The sequence below is a fragment of the Vipera berus genome (assembly GCF_964194415.1).
Source record: "Vipera berus genome assembly, chromosome: 2".
Lineage (NCBI taxonomy): Eukaryota > Metazoa > Chordata > Lepidosauria > Squamata > Viperidae > Vipera > Vipera berus.
The window spans coordinates 181,655,640-181,677,455 of NC_138203.1; the positions used below are offsets into that span (position 1 = coordinate 181,655,640).

At 40.0% G+C, this 21,816-nt stretch overlaps 1 protein-coding gene across 4 annotated transcripts in view; it reads left to right on the top strand.

Moving 5' to 3' along the window:
• The first annotated feature begins 16,511 nt into the window (after positions 1 to 16,511).
• Positions 16,512 to 21,816, top strand: part of PRKACA (protein kinase cAMP-activated catalytic subunit alpha) — an 84,344-nt gene continuing 79,039 nt past the window's right edge. The window contains exon 1 of one of the 4 annotated variants that reach the window (XM_081319528.1): positions 16,512 to 16,704. In XM_081319528.1, coding sequence (XP_081175654.1) covers positions 16,659 to 16,704 — 46 coding nt within the window. In that variant the 5' untranslated portion in view covers positions 16,512 to 16,658. Of the gene's footprint in view, positions 16,705 to 19,738; positions 20,300 to 21,816 lie in introns of those variants that run through there. The other 3 variants (XM_081319526.1, XM_081319527.1, XM_081319525.1) reach the window with 3 other exon arrangements.

Here is a 21,816-nt window from a genome sequence, read left to right on the forward strand (position 1 = left end):
ATGTAGGTATTTTCCATTCTGCTCCAGTAATGATAGGGTGGCCCCACAGTGCTAAAAACAAGCCAATTATTTTTTCATCCATGTTGCATACAATGGCTGGGATCTAATCATTCTGGAGGTTCTTTCCCCAAGGGATAAAATGGCATAAGCACTGCAGAAAACAGGATATTTTCTTCCTTGTTAGATACTATCTGGCATCATTACAATATATTATATAAATCTCTCTTGAGCAACAGCAGGATTTGTCCTCCCAATCCTTTTATCCTATAATAAAGACACTTGTTTATTCTACCAAAATATAGTAACATCAGAAATATATAAATTTTGAATTTTTAAAATGCTAACATTCAATTTACAGATATAACACTAAAAACAAAACTTCCAAATTGTAAGATGGGTTATATCACTTTTACATGATCCAGAACTCAGAATGTTTCTGCTATTTCAGAGCAGTATGAGGAATCTGCAAGATGAACTAATTTGCTTTCTGTATTTCAAAGAAAAAAATCACATTTGCCTGTTTGCTGTGTTTAAAATACCTCTTTAGATTCAAGTTATTATTTAGTGTCCACTCACTAGTCTAGTGCATCAGAATCTTGCTTCTCTAACTAATCTCAATCTAAATTTATTTCCGCAAAATAAATGCTTTTTGTAAGCAAACAGAAATATTCGTAGAAATAAATGAACAGAGTTCTAAACAGATTTCTGAGGAAGAAAAGGCAAACCAAAGACACTCAGTTAAAAATGGAACCAATAATAGAGTGAAAACCTGGCAAGTAGAACAGCTATTAATAATTCTTTTCCAAACAAGGAGAGGACTTGAGACCACCCATAAGTGCTCCAGAAAGTTGCTCCTCATGAGGAGGTTGTAAGTCAGCAGTCTCCAGTGGATTTAGAGCTTTAAGAGATAAGGAAAAGCCATTTTCATTCAAATCAAGGTGCCTTTAGGGATACTAGTTTTACATACAAATAGTCATGTACAGTTGCAAGAAAAAGTATGTGAACCCTTTCGGATTATGTGGAGTTTTGCATGAATTGGCCATAAAATGCGCTCTAAACGTCATGTAAGTCACAACAATAGAAAAACAGTCTGCTTAAAATAATACTACACAAACATTAGCTGTTGTCATGTTTTAATTGAACATAAGATGGAAACATTCACAGTGCAGGGTGGAAAAAGTATGTGAACCTTTGGACTTAATAACTGGTTGACCCTCCTTTGGCAGCAATAACCTCAACCAAACGTTTCCTGTAGTTGCAGATCAGACCTGCACAACGATCTGGAGTAATATTGGACCACTCCTCTGCACAAAACTGTTTCAGTGTAGCGATATTCTTGGGATGTCTGGTGTGAATCGCTCTCTTAAGGTCATGCCACAGCATTTCAATCGGGTTGAGGTCAGGACTCTGACTCGGCCACTCCAGAAAGCATATTCTGTTCTGTTGAAGCCATTGTTTTGTTGAATTACTTGTATGCTTTGGGTCATTGTCCTGTTGCATCACCCATCCTCTGCGGAGCTTCAGTTGGCGGACAGATGGTTATACTTTTTCCTGCAAAATGTCCTAATAAACTCTGGAATTCATTTTCCCATCAATGACAACAATCCGTCCAGGCCCTGAGGCAGCAAAGCAGCCCCAAACCATGATGCTCCCTCCACCATGTTTTACAGTGGGGATGAGGTTTTGATGTTGGTGTGCTGTGCCTTTTTTTCTCCACACATAGTGTGTGTTTTTCCCAAACAACTCAATTTTGGTTTCATCTGTCCACAGTATATTTTGCAAGTAGTGCTGTGGAACATCCAGGTGCTCTTTTGCAAACTTCAAATGTGCTGCAATATTATTTTTGGACAGCAATGGCTTACTCCGTGGTGTCCTCCCATGTACTCCATTCTTGTTTAATGTTTTCCTTATTGTAGATGTGTCAACAAAAATGTTAGCATGTGCCAGAGATTTCTGTAGGTCTTTAGCTGACACTCTAGGATTCTTCTTTACCTCATTAAGCATTATGCGCTGTGCTCTTGCAGTCATTTTTACAGGACGACCACGCCTAGGGAGAGTAGCAACAGTGCTAAACTTCCTCCATTTGTAGACAGTCTGTCTTACCGTGGACACATGAACATCAAGGCTTTTGGAGATACTTTTGTAACCCTTTCCAGCTTCATGCAAGTCAACAATTCTTGATCGTAGGTCTTCTGAGAGCTCTTTTCTGCGAGGCATGGTTCACATCAGACAGTGCTTCTTGAGACCAGTAAACCCAAAACAGGTGTGTGTTTTTAAAGGGCAGGACAGCTGTCAGCAACACATCCAATATCATCACACTGGTTGGAGTCAAGGTTGGCTCACTCCTGGCTCCAATTAGCTCTTGGAGAAGTCATTAGGCTAGGGGTTCACATACTTTTTCCACCCTGCACTGTGAATGTTTCCATCTTATGTTCAATTAAAACATGACAACAGCTAATGTTTGTGTAGTATTATTTTAAGCAGACTGTGTTTTTCTATTGTTGTGACTTACATGGCGTTTAGAGCGCATCTTATGGCCAATTCATGCAAAACTCCACGTAATCCCAAAGGGTTCACATACTTTTTCTTGCAACTGTATTTACAACAGTTCATTTAGTAACCATTCAAAATTACAATGGCACTGAAAAAAGTGACTTAGAACCATTTTTCACACTTAGGACTATTGCAGCATCCCCATGGTCACATGATCAAAATTCGGACACTTGGCAACTGACTCATTTCTGACAGCTGTAGTATCCTGGGGTCACGTGATCAACTTTTACGACTTCCTGACAAGTCAATGGGGAGGCCAGATTCACTTAACAATCTGTTCCTAACTTAACAACTGCAATGATTCACTTAATAACTGGCAATAAAAGTAGTAAAACACGGCAAAACTTGCTTAACAAATGTCTCAGCAACATAAATTTTGGGTTCAATTGTGGTTATAAATCGAGGGCTATCTGTACCTTCTTTTCTGATCACTCTTGGAAACTGCTTGTTAACTGATTTTCTTTTATTATAAATCTTTAAGATCGATATTTTTATAGCATCAGGTGAGTTTTCTTCAATCCTTAGCAAACCAAGTTTTCAATACAAGTTTAAGGACTTTAAAAAATATTAAACAGAAAAAGGATCATTAATATATTGATTCTTGAATGTCACAAATGTAATAAATCTAGATGGATTTGAAAAATGAGGGGAAACCAGAAGGAACTAAAGATTACAATTAAAGGAGAATATTTAAATCTGACTAATAAGGAATGGAGCAAAATACTTTAATATTAAATGTACTGGAGGATATTTTTGTACAATGGACGTAGAAAATTTTAAGAGTGTCATAGCTAGACTTTAAAAGTTACTACAGAAGAGGAACAAGTTATACTGGATAAAACAATGATCTAAAATGGGTTTTAAAAATGACAGACTACAGAAATAATATGGAAAAAGATGCTACACTGGATATACAAACGAAGTTGGGTACTGTCTTAATAATTGAAAACTATATAGAAATAACAAACCAAAAGAATGACATGAATAATTTTTTCACATTGGATTTACAAAAGAGGTCTTGTGACCTTTAATCATTTGTATGTATCTTAGATACCTGATTTTTTTTCATCAAAATCTGTTAACAAAATTCTAATTTGAAAACTTTGATCAAATAAATGAAGAAAATGTCTTCTACTGCTATCTCTGACATACAAGTGGATATTCATCTTCATATTGTATTTCAGATTATGTGATACTTTTTCATAATCAATAATCTTGCTTCAACTCACAAACCTAATAGAGCAGGGGTGTCAAACTCAATTTCATTGAGGGCCGCATCAGCATTGCGGTTGCCCTCAGGGGGCCAGGTGGGTATGGCCAGGGTGGGCGTGGCTTGCTAGGTGGGCGTGGCTAGAGTGCGTATGGCCTGCTGGGTGGGCGTGGCCAGCTCTACATCGTTCGCATCAAGGGTGCCAATGGGGGCCTGGGCAGGAGTGGGACAGATCTGAGGGTCTCTGGCAGGAGGAGGGTCTCTGGGCCAGGGCCAAGGCAGTGGGGGCCGTTCCCTCACTGTTTCCAGGATGGCTTCGCGGGCTGCATGAAACCACTTCGCGGGCCGGATCCGGCCCCCGGGCCTTGTGTTTGACATGTCTGTAATAGAGGAACAGACTCAAAGTTGGAGAAAGATAGTGTTTGTAAGATAAATGCTTTCTAATTGGTTTCTGAGCCCAATTCAAAGTTCTGATTTTTTTCCCCTAGATGATCTTCAGGACACCTCATGATCATCTTCTCCTTTATAATGTAAATGACCCTGAAATTGTCACAGGTCTTTAAAAATTTCTCTACAGCCAAGCAATAAATCCTAATCTGTGTTCCAAGAAGCTACTGGAGGTATCCCTAGAGAGGGCATTATTATTATTTTAAAGGAAGTTAACTAAAACTATAGATCATCTCAAATCTTGCAAGATTTCAGCTGCAAATAGTAGAATTATGACAATTGAGGTTAGCCATTTTAACCACTTCTTCAAATTTTTAATTTAAGGACTGGATCCTGTGGATATTATCTGAAGCAGTTAATGGTACTATGGTGCCTGCAAGCACCGCATTGCTAATTCCTACTTTATATGACAGATGATTCCTAAATGATTTCAGTGGTCTGAATAAAAGAAACAGTTCAGAATCTTTACCCAGCATCTGTCAATGTTGTTCTGCCTTTTAGCCATTGGGCATTAGGCAAAAGTACAGGTAGTTCTCAACTAACAACAGTTCATTTAGTGACCAAAATTACAATGGCACTGGAAACAGTGACTTATGAGCATTTTTCACACATACAACTGTTGCAGCATCCTCACAGTCATGTCATCAAAATTTCAGGTGCTTGGCAACTGACATATTTATGATGGTTGCAGTGTCCCTTGAATCATGTGATCATGTTTGTGACCTTCTTACAAGCAAAGTCAATGGGGAAGCCAGATTCACTTAACAACTGTGCTACTAACTTAACAACTGCAATGATTCACTTAACAATTGTGGCACAAAAGGTCATAAAATGGGGCAAAATTCACTTAACAAATATTTCACTTAGCAACAAAAATTTGGGATTCAATTGTGGTTTGTAAGTTGAGGACTACCTGTAATTCCTTTTCCATACAGATATGGAGTTCTCTCTTGGCATCTGAATGTTTGTCTTTGGTGCTCTCAAAACAATTACCTCCCATACCTGCTTTTATTAGCCCATCCACTTTATTATTAAGCAAGAGGTAGCAGCAGTGCAATCAGTGTTTGTACTATTTTCTTATCACTCTGATTTTTGCTGAACTTCCAAATTAATCTTGAAATTCTAACATTGCAAAAAGAAAACAAGAATGTTGGCAATTAATTTTATTGTTCTCTTTATCCATAAAAGAAAAGTAGGTTCAAATACTCTTCACAGTATTTGTTTTACCAAGAAATGGAGCTCTGCACTATCTGAAACTGAAGCTAAGTCACCAAAATTATTCTTATTCAAAAAAATTTCAGTAATAATTAATAACTGCAGAGTAATAATTACTAGAACTTTATGCTACTCTTAAGATTCAGACAATGGAGACAGTCTTCTTGGGGTGGGGATAGAGTGTTAGCCCACTAGAACAAGTCAGGGAAGTAAAACATCCATGTTGTCCTTAGGCAAAATACTAAGCCGACTACTACAGACATGTCCTATCAGGCAAATGGAGGAAAGATAAGTAAGACCATGCTAAGAGGATGCGCTTGGTATAGCCCACCTGATGCAAGTATCTCTCATTGTGTCAACATATGCAATGCCCACATCTGAGCAATGAGACAGTTTTCACTCTCAGGAGGCAACCCCCCCCCTCAGGAAAATCTTCTATTTTCTGGCAGGGAAGATTCATGAGGGCCAGATGGCTTACATTACACAATCAGTCTGGCTGGTATTTTCAATGGTCAAACTATAATTGAAACTATCTCTTAAGAATCTGAGGTGAGGGGGGGAAACACAAACACAGCTGGACTCTGACTGTGAATACTTCATTGCCTTTATCTTGCAATTAAAACAATTCTGTGAGAAGGTATGAGTTGAAAACAATTGGCCCAATGGCAGCTGATGAGTTTCATGGTCAAATAAGTCATCCAAGCCCAACACTTTAAGACTTTATGTGTGTATAGGGTTAATTATACAAACTCAAGATGTGAGTAGCTTGTATGGAACATTAAAATGTTTCTTTCCTTAATAATCTCACCAAGAGAAAAAAAATGTGGTTTGATTTTATGTAACATGCATCCCATGATTTGAATGATCAGGGGCTGTAGCAGTGGTGGGATTCAAATATGTGAACAACCAGTTCTCTTTGTGGATGCCGTTTCCGGAAGTCCGTTCTGGGCCTGGGCAACAAAAAATTAGCTACTGGTTCTGCCAAACTGCTGCGAACTGGCTGAATCCCATCACTGGGCTATAGTATGATATCTAATACTACATCTATGGCATGTTTGTGTTGGATTATATAAATGTAAAAGCCTGGCTAAAGGGTGGGTATTAAAAGATTCATTAGGATATTTCAACACAGCTAGCTCTGGTTTTAGTAAAACAATAAAATAGCTAATACCTATATTTATTGAGAGCAGTCTGCAAAGAAAAATGGAGGAAAAGACAACAACTGAAGTCTTCTGTGCTGTTTTATAAGAGAACTAACATACTAATGTAGTGTGCGTATGAATTTATGGTATCTGAATACAGGAGTACGTGTGGCTTATACAGCCTATTGCTGGGAAAATGAAATGGGAAAACTGGCTCCTGTTCTTTAATGTGTTACGATGGATGGTGTGTCAGAACACTTATGTAAATGTGTGATACTTAATTACAGGTTCTGGAGAGATGCATAGAATCTTGGGAACAATGATCAAGTTAAGAACTAATTGTTATCCATCTGCATTTCAACACCATCAGTGGTGAATTTTCAAAAAGTGAAGAACTAGTGGTGGCAGTTTGGAAAACCCTGATAGTCCATTTTCCCCTTTCTGATCAGACTGCGCCTTCCATCCTCCTGATATTGCAGGAATGAAGAGAGGATTGTACCAAGCCTTCTCTTAGAACAGGGGTGTCAAACTGCCAGCCTGCAGGCCGGATGCGTCATGCCAAAATCGCGCCCACCCCATTGCCGGCAATGGAAAAAAAAGTTGCGATACGTTGTGACAGGTCATGTGACGTTGCGAGTTTGACACCCCTGTCTTAGAAGTTATTAATAGCTGTCACTGTACTTTGGCTTATACCACACAAGTAGTACACAGTGTTAAGATAAAGTATATGTAAGGTAAGCCAAGGAAGATTGCTTTGGCCATTCATGCGGACAGAATTTTCCTTCCTTCTTCCCTGGTTCACTGGTGTGGATATCATGGTCAAGAGAACCTTGTTCCTGGAGAGGGTATTTAGGCCTTCTTGCTATAGTCCTGGTGAGGCTAACCTGTAGGGGTTTTAGTAGAACAGGTGAACACACAGTTTTTCAAATGAAGAGGATTAATATTCTCCCCACTCCTTTTCCCCCCAAGAGGCTGGTTTTTAAATGTGGAGTGCTCTCCTGTGGTGTGCAAAGTACCCTTTCTCCACAGGCTCCCATCACCAAAGCTTCCCCCTTGTAAGCTCTTAAAAGCACATGACATGATTGAGACCACCTGTGGCGCGACTCATCATCTAAAGTTATACCCTGCCTGCATGAAACTTATACATGGATAGTGCTCTGCCATGGCGAAGGGCTGATTTACATCACACCCTAAGCTTGGTCATTTCAGGGCGGTAGAACAAGAGCGAGCAAGGAGAGTTTTATCTGATTTTTTTCTCCCCCTCTGAACATCATGAAATAGCATTCAGCTCTACCAGCTCTTGAGATCACCTCTTTAAATCTTCTGAAAAGTTATTTTCTTGAAATGCAGTTTGGATGGGTTTGCAGTTTGGATGAGTTTATATGTCATTGGGGAGTTTTATTTCATTTTTCCAATAATTCATATTGTATTTTACAAAAGAATCAGTACACAGTATGTTGGAAATTATTTTAAAAATTGGTTCTTTATCACACATCATTTGAGAAGCTCTGGAGTACAATATGTTAGCTATTCAGGGGCAGTTAAGTATCAGGCAGTGAATGAAGACCAAGATCTAGCATGAGTAATTGTTAAGGAACATCGAAAATGGCCCCAAAACTGCTATTCCCAGCACATTAATTAGGTGGTAAACCCACTGAAGATGGTGAGATTTACTTCTGAGGCAATATGTGTACTTTGTAATTATTTTTTCTTCTCTAGTTGATGCAAGTAAGGGATTTCTAATAAAGGTCTAAAAAATCAGGTAGCATGCAAAATTTCTTTACCCCATAGAAATTCCTATTCTTTCTTTCTTAGCTTCAAAACCTACAATTTGTAAGCCCATCCATCTAGCCATCTGCCTAACACAGGGGTCTCCAACCCCCGGTCCAAGGACCAGTACTGGGCCATGGCATGCCAGCAACCGGTCCGCCCAAACAAAGCCCCATCCGTGGGATACAGGCAGCACACAAACCCATGCACTCTCTGGTCCGCGGAAAAACTTTTCTCCATGGAACTGGTCCCTGGTTGGGGATCTCTGGCCTAACATATTGTATAAATCCAACAATTTTACACATAATACAGCTCTTTACTTGAACAAAACAGGACAATTGAAAATTGCCTATGTGGATCTCAGTGAATTGTAGGGATGACACATAAATATGATTTGCATTTTTAGTTATGCCTTTTACTCTATTTTGTATATGTGATCTTTTATTATGTATTTTAATTTTATATTCTGATGTGGCCTAATGGCAAATCAATAAAATATTACAGTATTATTTTTAACACTTTAATATTATGTATCAGCTCAATCTCAATCTCAATGGCTTTTTTTATAAATCACGTTAAAATCATTATTTACTGCAGTGTATAAATTACTGCCTAATTCCTTAATTAGTCACTTTGTTGGAAAAAGACAACATCCTTATATATATTTTTTCCTTTTGGTATACATTACTTGTATTCTGAGTGCAAAACTTGGGTTGGGTTCAAACTTAACATTAAGAAAACCAAGATCATGGCATCTGGCCCTCTCAATTCCTGGCAAATAGATGGGGAAGAAATGGAGGTAGTGACAGATTTTATTTTCCTGGGCTCCAAGATCACTGCAGATGGGGACTGTAGCCAAGAAATTAAAAAACGCTTGCTCCTGGGAAGGAAAGCCATGGCAAATCTAGACAGCACACTAAAAAGCAGAGACATCACCCTGTCAACAAAAGTGCGTATAGTCAAGGCGATGGTCTTCCCAGTTGCAATGTATGGCAGTGAAAGCTGGACCATAAAAAAGGCTGAGCGCCAAAGAATTGAGGCCTTTGAACTATGGTGCTGGAGAAGACTCCTGCGAGTCCCTTGGACTGCAAGGCGATCAAACCGGTCAGTCCTAGAGGAGATCAACCCTGACTGCTCTTTAGAAGGCCAGATCCTGAAGCTAAAACTCAAATACTTTGGCCATCTAATGAGAAGGAAGGACTCACTGGAGAAGAGCCTAATGCTGGGAAAGATTGAGGGCAATAGAAGAAGGGGACGACAGAGAATGAGGTGGCTGGATGGGGTCACTAAAGCAGTAGGCGTGAGCTTAAATGGACTCCAGAAGATGTTAGAGGACAGGAAGGCCTGGAGGAACATTGTCCATAGGGTCGCGATGGGTCAGACACGACTTTGCAGCTAACAACAACACTTGTATTCTATTTAAATGTCATATCTAGCAAACAAAAATAGATAAAGCAAATCTCTACACTTAGAAAGCTAAAGACAATATCATTTTCAGTCTATCTTACTGTTGTTCTTCTATGCAGCTCCAGTTCCAAACTGGTAGTGAAAAGTAGCCACAAAACAATGAACATTGACTGGTGAGTGGAATTGGGAAACTTACACTGTTCTTTAACAGTCCTTGGCTGCTGGTAGATAAATATAGTAAACTCATGCACTGAGTAAATACATTTCCAGTAATGCTCTCTATTAAAGTCAGGTGCAGCAAGAAAAACAAGACCAATTAACCCGGATGATGCTGGTTTCCCACTTTGCCTGCCTAATTTTGTTGAGCAACTATGTGGACATACAGCCCTAGATTCTAGAGTGAGTTTTTAATCAAGGCAGCTATACGGTAATACTAGTACCAGAAACCAGTAAAATTCTAAGCATAGGTATGAGAAAAGAGAGAAAACATTGTGTAGATTCTTTTTTTGTTGTTGTTTTGCAAAGTCTCCTTTTTGTGATGGAACGAACTTCCAGGCTATACCAAGGGCAAAATGCCTTTTCACCATAGTTAACCCATATCAGCGTTCTGTTGTGATTCAGGGTCAGCCTGTGGGTTCGGCAGTTGGGTCGGACGACGACTCAGAGGAGGAGGGGGGTGCTGAAGATCTTGCTGATGATAGCCCTCAGGCAGGCCCCTCACACTTGGTCACCATGGAGACCCAGCTGTGTGAGCCTGACAGTGTGGATGAAGATGACCCACAGCTGGCCCTGTTCAAGGACGCCCGACGCAGGAGGCAGTCAAGTAGGAGCAAGCAGAGGAAGGCTGTGGGGCTTCTCGGAAGGAGGCAAAGAGAGGCCACGCCCTGAACTCTTTATAAAGGGAATGTTTGGGGAGGGCTGGTTTGCTGAAAGCAACCGCTCCGATAGTGTTTCAAAGCTCCTGTATCTTGGTACGTGTTTTGTTTGTTTTTGTAATAAATTTGGCAGACGTATTCCAGCCTCTTGCCGTTTATAAAGGGGTTGCCTTTTCTGCAAGGCCGGTAGCAGGCTGGTACAGAACACGTTCACCTTAGTGCAGGGGTCTTCAACCTTGGCCCTTTTATGACTTGTGGACTTCAACTCCCAGAATTCCTCAGGCACGCTGGCTGAGGAATTCTGGGAGTTGAAGTCCACAAGTCATAAAAGGGCCAAGGTTGAAGACCCCTGCCTTAGTGAATATTGCCAGGAGATCTAAAGAGATACAGTCAATGTGCCCTGTAACCGGTTAAATCCTACTTATGTTGAATTTATGTATTGATGGTAGCATTCTATGACTGGATGCGGCAGGCTTTATTTCACCATTGGGGTGGCAGTAAAGGAGAGGGCAGTGTTTCCTGAATTTATTTTTCCCACTGAAATCAGCAGAAAGGAATTGAATTACACCAACCATTCATTCAAAGTTGGCCTTGCTGTGGAGTGCAAGTACATTTCAATTCATGTCATGCTTCCTTGGGAGTCCTGAACCGTCTTCTTACTCTGTCAGCAATACATTTAATGATTGAATTTGAGGGCAACCAGCAGAAATGTGGCCTATTGCACAGAAACTGCGATCCTGCATGAAAGACTTTTGACAAAAACCTCTAAGTCTTTTGGATATGCATGGCCTAACTCCAGCAAGCACAGATCTAAATAAAAATTTACATCCTTAAAAAACAAAGAGAAAAATAAATATACCTAATCCATAGCAGTGAAATATTTTCTACTATAACACACAGCAGTGTAGTGTTGGCTATTTCTGAGTGCAAGAAACAGATGGAAGGACGGGATGGGATCTGGGTCAGGGAATTCCATTTAATATTTAAATAGAATCATGAGCTATTATGTGTAGCCAGCCTAATCAGTGGGGATGGCATAGCATTAAGTGCAATATTTTTCCCCCTGTCCTTGCAATAAGCAATTCCTAGATCAAACCCATCAGGGAATTCTCCCTATTCACCCTATACCCCAATCCACAGGATACTGAATAAACTAGCATTGGTCTTATCTGTCTTTTCTTATCTTTTTAGAAATTACTTTATTGAATTGCTAATGTTGTTGGTAGTCTTGAAAGCTTAACGTAGAAAGGTAGGACATACTTTGAATTAACAAATAGCACACACTAGAACAGTAGTATCTTTAGGTTGAGTTGTGAACCACCACAAGTAAGACTGAATCCCATTGAGTAGTATGGCATATCAGTGATACTGACCCATTCCCTATAGGTTCCATTCTTTGTCAGAACTCTGTATAAAGATAAAAGGAAATGAATATATTTACCAACTAAGATTTTATAAGATTAGCAGTGAAATGTCTTATTTATATGACAGTAGAAGTATGCTAGGCAAAATATGAAAAGTAGGTCTATGCTCCAAAGAGATCAAAACCTAGTATTCCAGATAAGGTAAATAAAAGAGGAGGTAACAGTACAATAGTTATAATCTGTCATATAATATATAAAGGAAACAAGTTGTTCAAAAAAGCTTTGCAGCAAAGTAAGATTTTTGAAGGAAAGAAATGTCATTATATAGCTATTCTAAGAACCTAATGTGATAAACTTCAGGGAGCAGTTTTACCACATTTCGTATACAGTATATGTTCTACTGAACTAACCTCCCTGGCCCTCCTAAATAAATATGTGCACTATTGCAACACAAGTTTCTCATGTGAATATAGATTTGTCATACTGCTTTCTGACATTCTCTTGGAGACAGAGGCAAATAAAAACAAGGCCTTCTGTAGAACATTCCAGAAATAAACATGAGACCCGAGGAGAAATCAATCCAGAAATAACACAAAACAAGCTAAACGCAACCAGAGTATCTGAACCTGGATGCATTTTCCATAAAATATATATATTACTCTTACTCTATAATCACTTGCTTATCTTTAGCTTTAACCAACTTCTGCCTCTCTTGGGACCACCAGAGAACAGAAATTATACTGATTTTTTGGTAGGTTTGGTCGATTTGGTTGCGCTTATTATGAAGATGTCATCTACATAACATACTGTACGATCATCTCACTCCCTGGCACATCCACTTATAACCTCACAAAAGAAATGTGGCAATGCCTAAAACACCTCATCAGCAACTCCCAATACTCCATAAACAATGCCATGCAATTCCTGGACAAACTCAAACTCCTTCACATCGACGAGGACAAAACTATGATATCATTCGATGTTACTGTATTATTCACATCAATAGATATGAAACTAGCAGTTGACCTAATCAGAGAACTTCTACACAAGAGACATCCACCAAGAGGACCACTCACAACAGAAAACACATGCAAACTACTCCAACTATGCCTAACCACCTACTTCAAATTTAATGGTGAGATCTATGAACAACTGAAAGAATCACCTATGGAATCCCCCATATCTGGCCTGGTTGCAGAAGTCATCATGCAAAAAAATCAAAGAAATTGTCCTCCCGCAAATAAACCTCAAGCTATGGGTACATTACATAGATGACACCTTCGTGATGATCAAGCGCAACCAAATCTATCAAAAAAATCAAAATCTTCACAGACATCCGATTCACGATAAAAATCGAGAACAATGAACTGCCATTCCTGGGTGTCCTTGTAACCTGAACCACCAATGGCCAACTTCTAACATCTGTATACAGAAAGACAACATATATAGACCAAATCCTCAACTTCCACAGCAACCACCCCAAATGCCATAAACAAAGCTGTGTCAGAACACTTTTCAGAAGAGCAGAATCCCATTGCAACACCACAGAAGCCAGATCAGCAGAACTGAGACACCTATACAGAGTTTTTGAGAGAAATGGATATCCACAAGGCTTCATCTGGAGATCCCTACACACAAACAACACAAATGCCCAAAACAACACAACTACAAGAACAGCAACGACCAAATGAATCATAATCCCTTACATACAGAACATTTCAGAGATGACAGCAAGACAACTACGCCAACACGACTTCACAGTAGCCTACAAACCAGTCGTCACGTATAAACATATTTTATTATTTTTTTAGAATCACAAATCATTATTTTATCAGCAACATGTTGTCTGGATTCCAATATTTAGCTTACTAATACACGTTAAACTCCTTTCTCTCTACCTTTTTCTAGCCATTGATAAAATGTATTCCATGTTCTAGTATTCTGAATCTTCTTTCTCCTTCATTTTCAATGTAAGTCTGTCCATTTCTGCACTCCAAAATTTTCCTGATTATCTCTTCCTCCGCTGGTAATTCATCTTTCCAAGGTTGAGCAAGTACATTTCTCGCTGCCATTAATACATGTAACATTAAATATACACATTTTTTCCTCATAATTTCCTGCAATTATACCTAACAGAAATAATTCTGGCTTAAAATTGACATGTTTTTTGTCATTTTCTCTAACCATATATGTATTCTTGACCAAAATCACACAAGGACTCAGAAGGACACAAGTTCGATCTAACCAGGACAACAATTATAAACCAAGCAAAGTCAAGGAGAGAAAGAGAATTCCTCAAGGCCTGGTTCTCCACCAACCAACCACTCGGTGAACAGACACATTGACATCAACCTCGCCTACCAACCACTGAGACCGAGAGAGCTACCTCAACTGAAATACTGGAAGCAACATTCCAAACAAACCGAACACAATTCAAAACACACTGAAGATGTCTCCCCCCCCCCATGAAAACAAAAAGTTTGCAACCTAATTACCAAGCCCGGAGATCAAACCAACAACCCAGCTACCAACCCAAGCTATTGATATTCAAACACATCTCAACTGTCTGATCCTTATATATTCTGCACAATAATTCATTAATTTATAATTTACATTAGCTTTTTATGTGCCCTCACAGGACTATAAGGAGATCTTGTGCTAATTTTCACCACAGCTAATGAGTCAACAAGAAGTTAATTGTCCCGGTATTCTACTGACAAATGGGACTTAAAATACTCTGTGTGAAATGAAGGCCAACTGCCTTTTAACAGTTCTCTCAATTAAACTGTCTAGTTCCTTTTTAAAGCCACCTAAATTACATCTGGAGGTTTTATACTTTATTGTTTAAAAAATACTTCCTTTTATTACTCCAGAGTCTGTCTGCATTTAGCTACATTGAGTTTGATGCCAATGAACAATCCAATTATAATTAATATTAAATATACTGTGTTTAAGGTGTCACAAGACACTTTTGAACGATTCATTTTAATAGATGGTAATGACAACGATACACAGTTGCCTGTTAAAGAATTAACAACACTCAAGTATAAATCAGTAGAAATATGAAAGCCAGAACTCTCCATAATCTTTACATCTGTAAATAAAATGCTAACATAAACCAGTGGTATGCTGCAAAACCTAGCATTGTATTATTTATTTATTTATTTTTATTTTAATTCCATTTATATCCTGCCCTTCTCCGAAGACTCAGGGCGGCTAACAAGCTTAGCAGTAGCCTTCATTCTATGTATATGCCTGCTTATTAGGGCTTTCATACACCCCCCAAGCGGCATTATTACAAAGTCAGCTTAATTGCCCCCAACAATCTGGGTCCTCATTTTACCTACCTCGGAAGGATGGAAGGCTGAGTCAACCTTGAGCCTGGTGGGATGCGAACCTGCAATAATTGCAGGCAGCTGGTTTATATATTACATATATAAACCAGAAAGCCACCTTACATAAACACTGAATCCTATTCTCCCATCTCCCATTTTACCAAGAATTTGTTTAAAAAATGCTGTAATCCTGCAGAAACGTCCGAATTTACTTTTAACTCCTTGTTTCACTACAATAGTTCTTCAGCTACGGCGAAGGAGACCGACTACTGATCGGTTTTTTTTTTAGAATATAAGCACAATATAAGGATGAGTAAACAAGCCAGATGTACACGTGAGAGAGGCTTTCAAAGCTTGTTCCGAAAATCCTTCCTTTGTCCACTAAACTGCACGAATTAAGCGTGCTGCTACGCGTTAATAGCTACAGCCCGAGTTTTAAAGCACATGCTCAACCGAACATCAAGTTCTGCTCCGACCGCCGACTTTGACCATCATTTGAAAAATTGACCGTACTGGGTCAATTGAGGACACGAGAATAAGTTAAAGCAAAAAAAAAAACCTGAATCCCTTTTCCTGCAATACAAGGGAATCCCGCACTTATTTCTGCTTCAATGTTCCTTCCCGAAAGCCCCCCCCCGCCCCGAATCTAGAGCGCGGATGCTCCGCCCCTTCCTAAAATACATTCCACCCCACCTCGAGCTCCACCCTTTATACCAGGGGTCTTCAAACTTGGCCCTTTTATGACTTGTGGACTTCAACTCCCAGAATTCCTCAGCCAGCTTTGCTGGCTGAGGAATTCTGGGAGTTGAAGTCCACAAGTCATAAAAGGGCCAAGTTTGAAGACCCCTGCTTTATACTTTGGAACACGGACAATCTCGAGAGGCGGAGCACTCAGCTGAGACCCTCATCTCTCGGCCCAGCCAACTAGCGGATCTCCCGAGCATGGGCGGGGTCTCTACGTCGTCACTTTAGCCAATCGTAGAAAGGCAGCGCTTCAACCCGGCACGTTTGCGCAGGAAGGAGGCGAGCGCATATGAGGAACCCGTCACGATCTGAGAGGCCAATACCAACTCGGGCCATGCTGATGAGACCAGTGAGCGAACGTGAGCAAGCTGTATAGCCAATAGCATGCGAGGTCGGGGCGGTGCCTGCGCAGCTGCCGCCGCCGCCGCCGCCGCCAGGGGAGAAGGGGGCGGAGGCAAGGCAGAGTCTGCCGGGGAGGGGGGGGATTGGGCCTGGCTGGGCCCAGCCGGAGCCTCCTGCAGCCTGGGACCGACTGTGCGGGGAGAACGCCCCCTCCCCGTGGGCCCAGCCCAAGCCCGGCCCGGCCCCGCCTGGCCATGGGCAACGCGGCCACGGCCAAGAAAGGCGGCGAGATTGAGAGCGGTGAGTGCGGGGTAGCGATTGCTCTGCAAGCCGGGTTTGGGCGAGGTTAGGAGCCAAGCAGGCAAGCCGGGCCGAGAGCTTTTCGCTGTCGGGGCTGAGCCCGTGTCCGGCGTGACTGCCAAGCAGGATGCGGGGTCGCGATGGCTCGGACCTCTCTCTGGGGAAATCCGGATCAAGAGAAGGGAGAAGAATACGGGGTGGGGGGAGCGAGCGGAGGAGCAGGGACGGTCTCCCCTGGCAGCTGTGGGGAGAGCAGAGGAGGAGGGAGCAGCCTTGAGTTGCCACCGAATCCCCCTTTAGGGCCTTTGCCGGAGCCGTTGCAAGGGAGGGTATTTGGCCGCTGCCTTCGCCTCTTCGTTTGGGGGCTCCCGGAATTGCCTGCTTGGCTAACCCAGCCGTTTTAGGCTAGCGGCCCAGCTTCTGGGTTTTAAGGCTTCCCCGGTCCTTTGGATTCAGCTTTTTCATAGCTTTTCCCACATGGAGCCGCTCTTTAGCTTCTCGGAGCAAAGCCTTCTCCCCCCCCCCCCCCCGGATGCTTTGTCTGGCTCTGGCTGCGCCTGGCTTGGCTCGCGGGCAGGACAGCCTCTCTGCGATTTATTTTTTTTTTATGTGTTCCCGAAATCCGATGCCCGTTTCCTTTGATCGTATTTCTGCACCTAAAGCTCTTTAACGGCCTTTTTGCTATACTTTGTTAGTAGTCACCTTGCCCTAAGGCAGGGGTCTTCAAACTTGGCCCTTTTATGACTTGTGGACTTCAACTCCCAGAATTCCTCAGCCAGCAAAGCTGGCTGAGGAATTCTGGGAGTTGAAGTCCACAAGTCATAAAAGGGCCAAGTTTGAAGACCCCTGCCCTAAGGTGACGAGAATGTAGAAACATTTGTGTGTAATGTTTTATGCAGGTTGCTTAGCTCAGATTGTTGTTTTTTTTCTGATAAGGATATACGTATACTGCATACTCTTGCTAACGCTTTTTGCTGTTGCTTCTAGGCAGGTATGAGAGGTTCCTGTTTGTAGACAAAAACGCAAGTGAAGGCTACTTAATTCAGGAAAGACAGACGGAAGTATTCGTCCCACCCATAAAGGAAGATGCAGAACTGGACTTGCAAATTGAGCAGGCAGGCAGGAAGGAAGGAAACTATTAACTACTACAACAACAAGCAATGTGTGTAGCATATCTAGATGGAAGGCAGAGAGTGGCAGAAGATAAGGATCTTTTAGCCAAGCGTATATTCACAGGATGATGACCAGATTTCAAAGACTTTTACAAAAATTGTTCTGTCCTCCTTTTCCTTTTTGATTGACTCCTTTTATCTGTATTTTAAGAAACTTGTGGCATTCATGCTGGTTATGCATGCAAATTTGCCTTTTTGTTTTTATCTGGGATATTCCAGATGAAAGTTATATTGTATAATTATGTCTTCAATCATGGAATTTTATAGGGTTTCAAAAATCATTGTTTGCTTTTCATCTTATGTTTTTCTATCAGTGTTCCTACCTTCTGACTGGAAAAAGTCAATTGAGGCCAAGATAGAATAGCTAGACTATGTCAGAATTCCCTCATGCCAAACCATATTTGTATTATATTGAATAAGCCACAGGTGTTTGCATTCTCACTGCTAATGTTCTCACAGTGTAGTTTCAGCTATAGTTTACAAATCACATTGGCTGGCTTCACACAACACATTGAACCCAAACCTAGTAAATCATAGTGTGGCTTGCCATGCTGCATTAAACAGATGAATGTCTTTTGACTGTTAGTACCAAGAGCTGTTCATGTGGAAGCATACTAGATTAATAGAGAATAATAGATGTCTTTAATATAAATATAACATACTTTTCTGTGCAATTACTAAATTGATATCCTTAAAACTAGGATTGGTTTAAAGCATGGTTATCCAATCTTAGCTTGCCTGGACTGCATTGAGAGAATAGGATTTGTCTTGGGCCGCATATGAAATATATAGTTTATATAAATAACAAACTTCATTTTTTATATAATCTTGTACTACGGTAGCTGTCCAGGACTGCATGTGCTCATGGGCTGTAAATATCTGAGGGAAAAAGAATTACAAGCAATTTTGCATGAAGTCTTTATACTCTAGAATAGGGGTTTCCTAAACCCTGGGCCACAGCTCATTTCTGGGCTTTGAGCCATTTGGAACTGGGCTGTGGAAGTGGCATCCCCAGTTGCACAAGCGGCAGGCATGCATGCATGCCTGCCTGCTGCTCACACAAATGGAGCTGTGTGCACATGCTTGCCACTCATGCAAAACCATCCCCTCTTCCCCCACCCCTCACTGGTCCGCAAAGCTGGAAAGGTTGGGGGACGCTGCTTTAGAACAGAGGTGGGGAACAATGGCCCCTTTATGACTTGTGGACCTCAACTCCCAGAATTCCTGAGCCAGTAGGCTCAGGAATGGCTGGCTCAGGAATTCTGGGAATTGAAGTCCATAAGTGGGGCCATCGTTCCCCACCCCTGCTCTAGAAGATCAATTACATGCTAGTGTTTAATAGAAAAGCCCATCACTTCTCACATGAGAAGATGATCAAAACTTTAAAGTGAATGAGCTTGTAAACTAGCACTAAATCACATCTCTTAATAAATTATATCTCTTAATGCAGTGCAGTAATAGCCCTGCCTATTGTTTGCTACTCCTAAGCAGTTGTTGACTCAGTGTCTGCTTCAGTATATCGTCTCAGAATTCTTCCCAGAATTATGAGTGAAATTCAGATATCTATTTATCTAGGAATAAACTTTCTAACTCAATTTACCTATTGGTGTTGAGACTGAAGCAAACCCTTGTTCAAGGAGCAGCTACATACCATAGTAGGTGTATGAGTTGCTATCCTTACTCATTATTTTAATAAAATTGTACTGTTTATTAATACGGAATTGGAATGTACACAATATTTTGCTTTTTCCCTACTCAACACTTATTCACTGCCATAAATCAAGTTGAATTCATATTTTAAAAGTTTATAAACAATATCCTGATTCATATTTCCCTTATTAACCTCAAACCAAGTTAGTTGCCAGAGCAAAATAACAAATCTTAGAAATAAATTGTACAGTTCAATGATATGTTTAGTTACAGTTCAATTTGAAAAGTATGTATTTATGCTCAATTCTGAATTTGGGTATCTTCAGAAATTCAAATGTTTTAATAGAAAAACGATTGACAAAATATTTTATGTGTAGAATTGTAGAATATGGATAGATAGTAGCTCAGCTATTTTGTGAATTTAAGAAAAAAGCACATCACAATTTTTCCTTTGTGACTACAGCGCACATTTGTGGAATTTTTTAATTACAGAAACAAAATAGGCATTTTAATTTAAACTTGATTTGGGTTATTGAAATGGAATCCTATATGTCTGTTAGGCTATAATTGTTTTTTAAGTGTGTGTGTGTGTGTACACTTACATGTCCTCTAGTTTTCATATTAACCATTTCCTAATCTATGCAATTATATCTACATTTTGGACATCACATCCTTTGGAAGTTATTACATGAAGTTTGCAAAATATGAGTTCTCCAAACTTCTGCATAATAATGGACAACCTTTGGCTTGCTCTGAACTACTTTACATGCCAGGTAATGGAGTTAATTCCCAATATAGGGGATATGATTATATTCTATGCAGAGTTAATGTCATGCATCTGTGAAACTAGGTTTGTTTATTTTCTTGGACTTATTTAGAGATAGTTTAAGAATGTGTTATAGTTATATTAATGTGTTAGCTCTAGTTTAGAGCATATATTACTGCTTTGTATGTTTGTCGTTTCAAATGGCAAGCAACCACACCAGTAATCATTAAGTGTGCTTAAACTTGACTCCAGAAACTGCAAAACTGAGAGCTTCATTTTGTTAGGTTGCTCTCACTGTTCTATATGCTGCTCTGCTATGGAACTCTGTTCAGTAGATTGGACGCCAAGAAAAAATTTGGATTAGAAGAGTATATTTTTTAGAGCTAGTTGTACAAATGGAGAAAATAGGATGAAGGAGCATTAGGTACTTTGACTGCCTTGAGTTATTTGGAAAACTAATAAAGGCAGGATAAAAGTAAAGGACTCCTGTGCAGTTGTGTCCGATTCTAGGGGACAGTGCTCATCTCTGTTTCTTAGCCAAAGGAGCCAACATTGTCCAAAGACATTTCCATGGTCATGTGGCCAGTATGACTGTAAGCTGAGGCACACAGAATGCTGTTACCTTCCACCGAAGTGGTACCTATTTATCTACTCATATTTGCATGCTTTCAAACTGTTACGTGGGCAGGAGAAAGGCAAGATATAAATAAAATATAGTTTATGAATTTCAGGTAAAATTTAGCATTATTTGTATAAAATTAAAAATCAAAGTAGGAAAAATTAGGTTCTGAGCTAGTGAAGAAAATTCTTATATATGTTGGTTTGCCTGGATTTCTGTTTTATTTGCAGCAGTACAAAATAGGCTCCTTTATTGACTCAGTACATCCAATTCTGTTCAATAAATTTGAGTAGAGAAAGTAGAATTAGAACCTTCCTTATTGTAGTTGCATAGAACTTACAGATGTGCTATCTGATCCAGGAAGGATCTGTACTAATAATCTTTTGCCTTTTAAACTACTAAATATAGATGATGCGCCTGAAGCTTTTCAGGGCTTAAATTGTTTCAGTACTATTATAATTAAATGGAACATCCAGATGTCTGCAGTTTTGACTGCTAATGTAAAACAGCAACCATAGACAATCTCTTCAACAAAATATTGGTCAGAAAGATGTGCATTTTATGACTGAGTTGATAGTAGCTTTTTTAATGAAATTGCTAACATATCGAAATTGCTAACTGTAAAGCGTGCATTTTATTCTGGATGAGACCTGTTAGCCTTCAAATTCATTGGAAGTCAACTGTCATTGTTCCCAGTTGGCATGAACTTTGGTTATGCTTTCAAGGACTCATGGGAGTTGCAGTCCAATAAGTTGAATGGGTATAGGAAGTTAGATCCTGCTACATTATATTAAAAATAAATATCAATATTATTGAATTAAATGAACAGGTAATAAATATAAAACTATAGCTCACATTCAAGTTTCCTAGCAGCTAAATCATCTAACCATTAGTGATGTACCCAA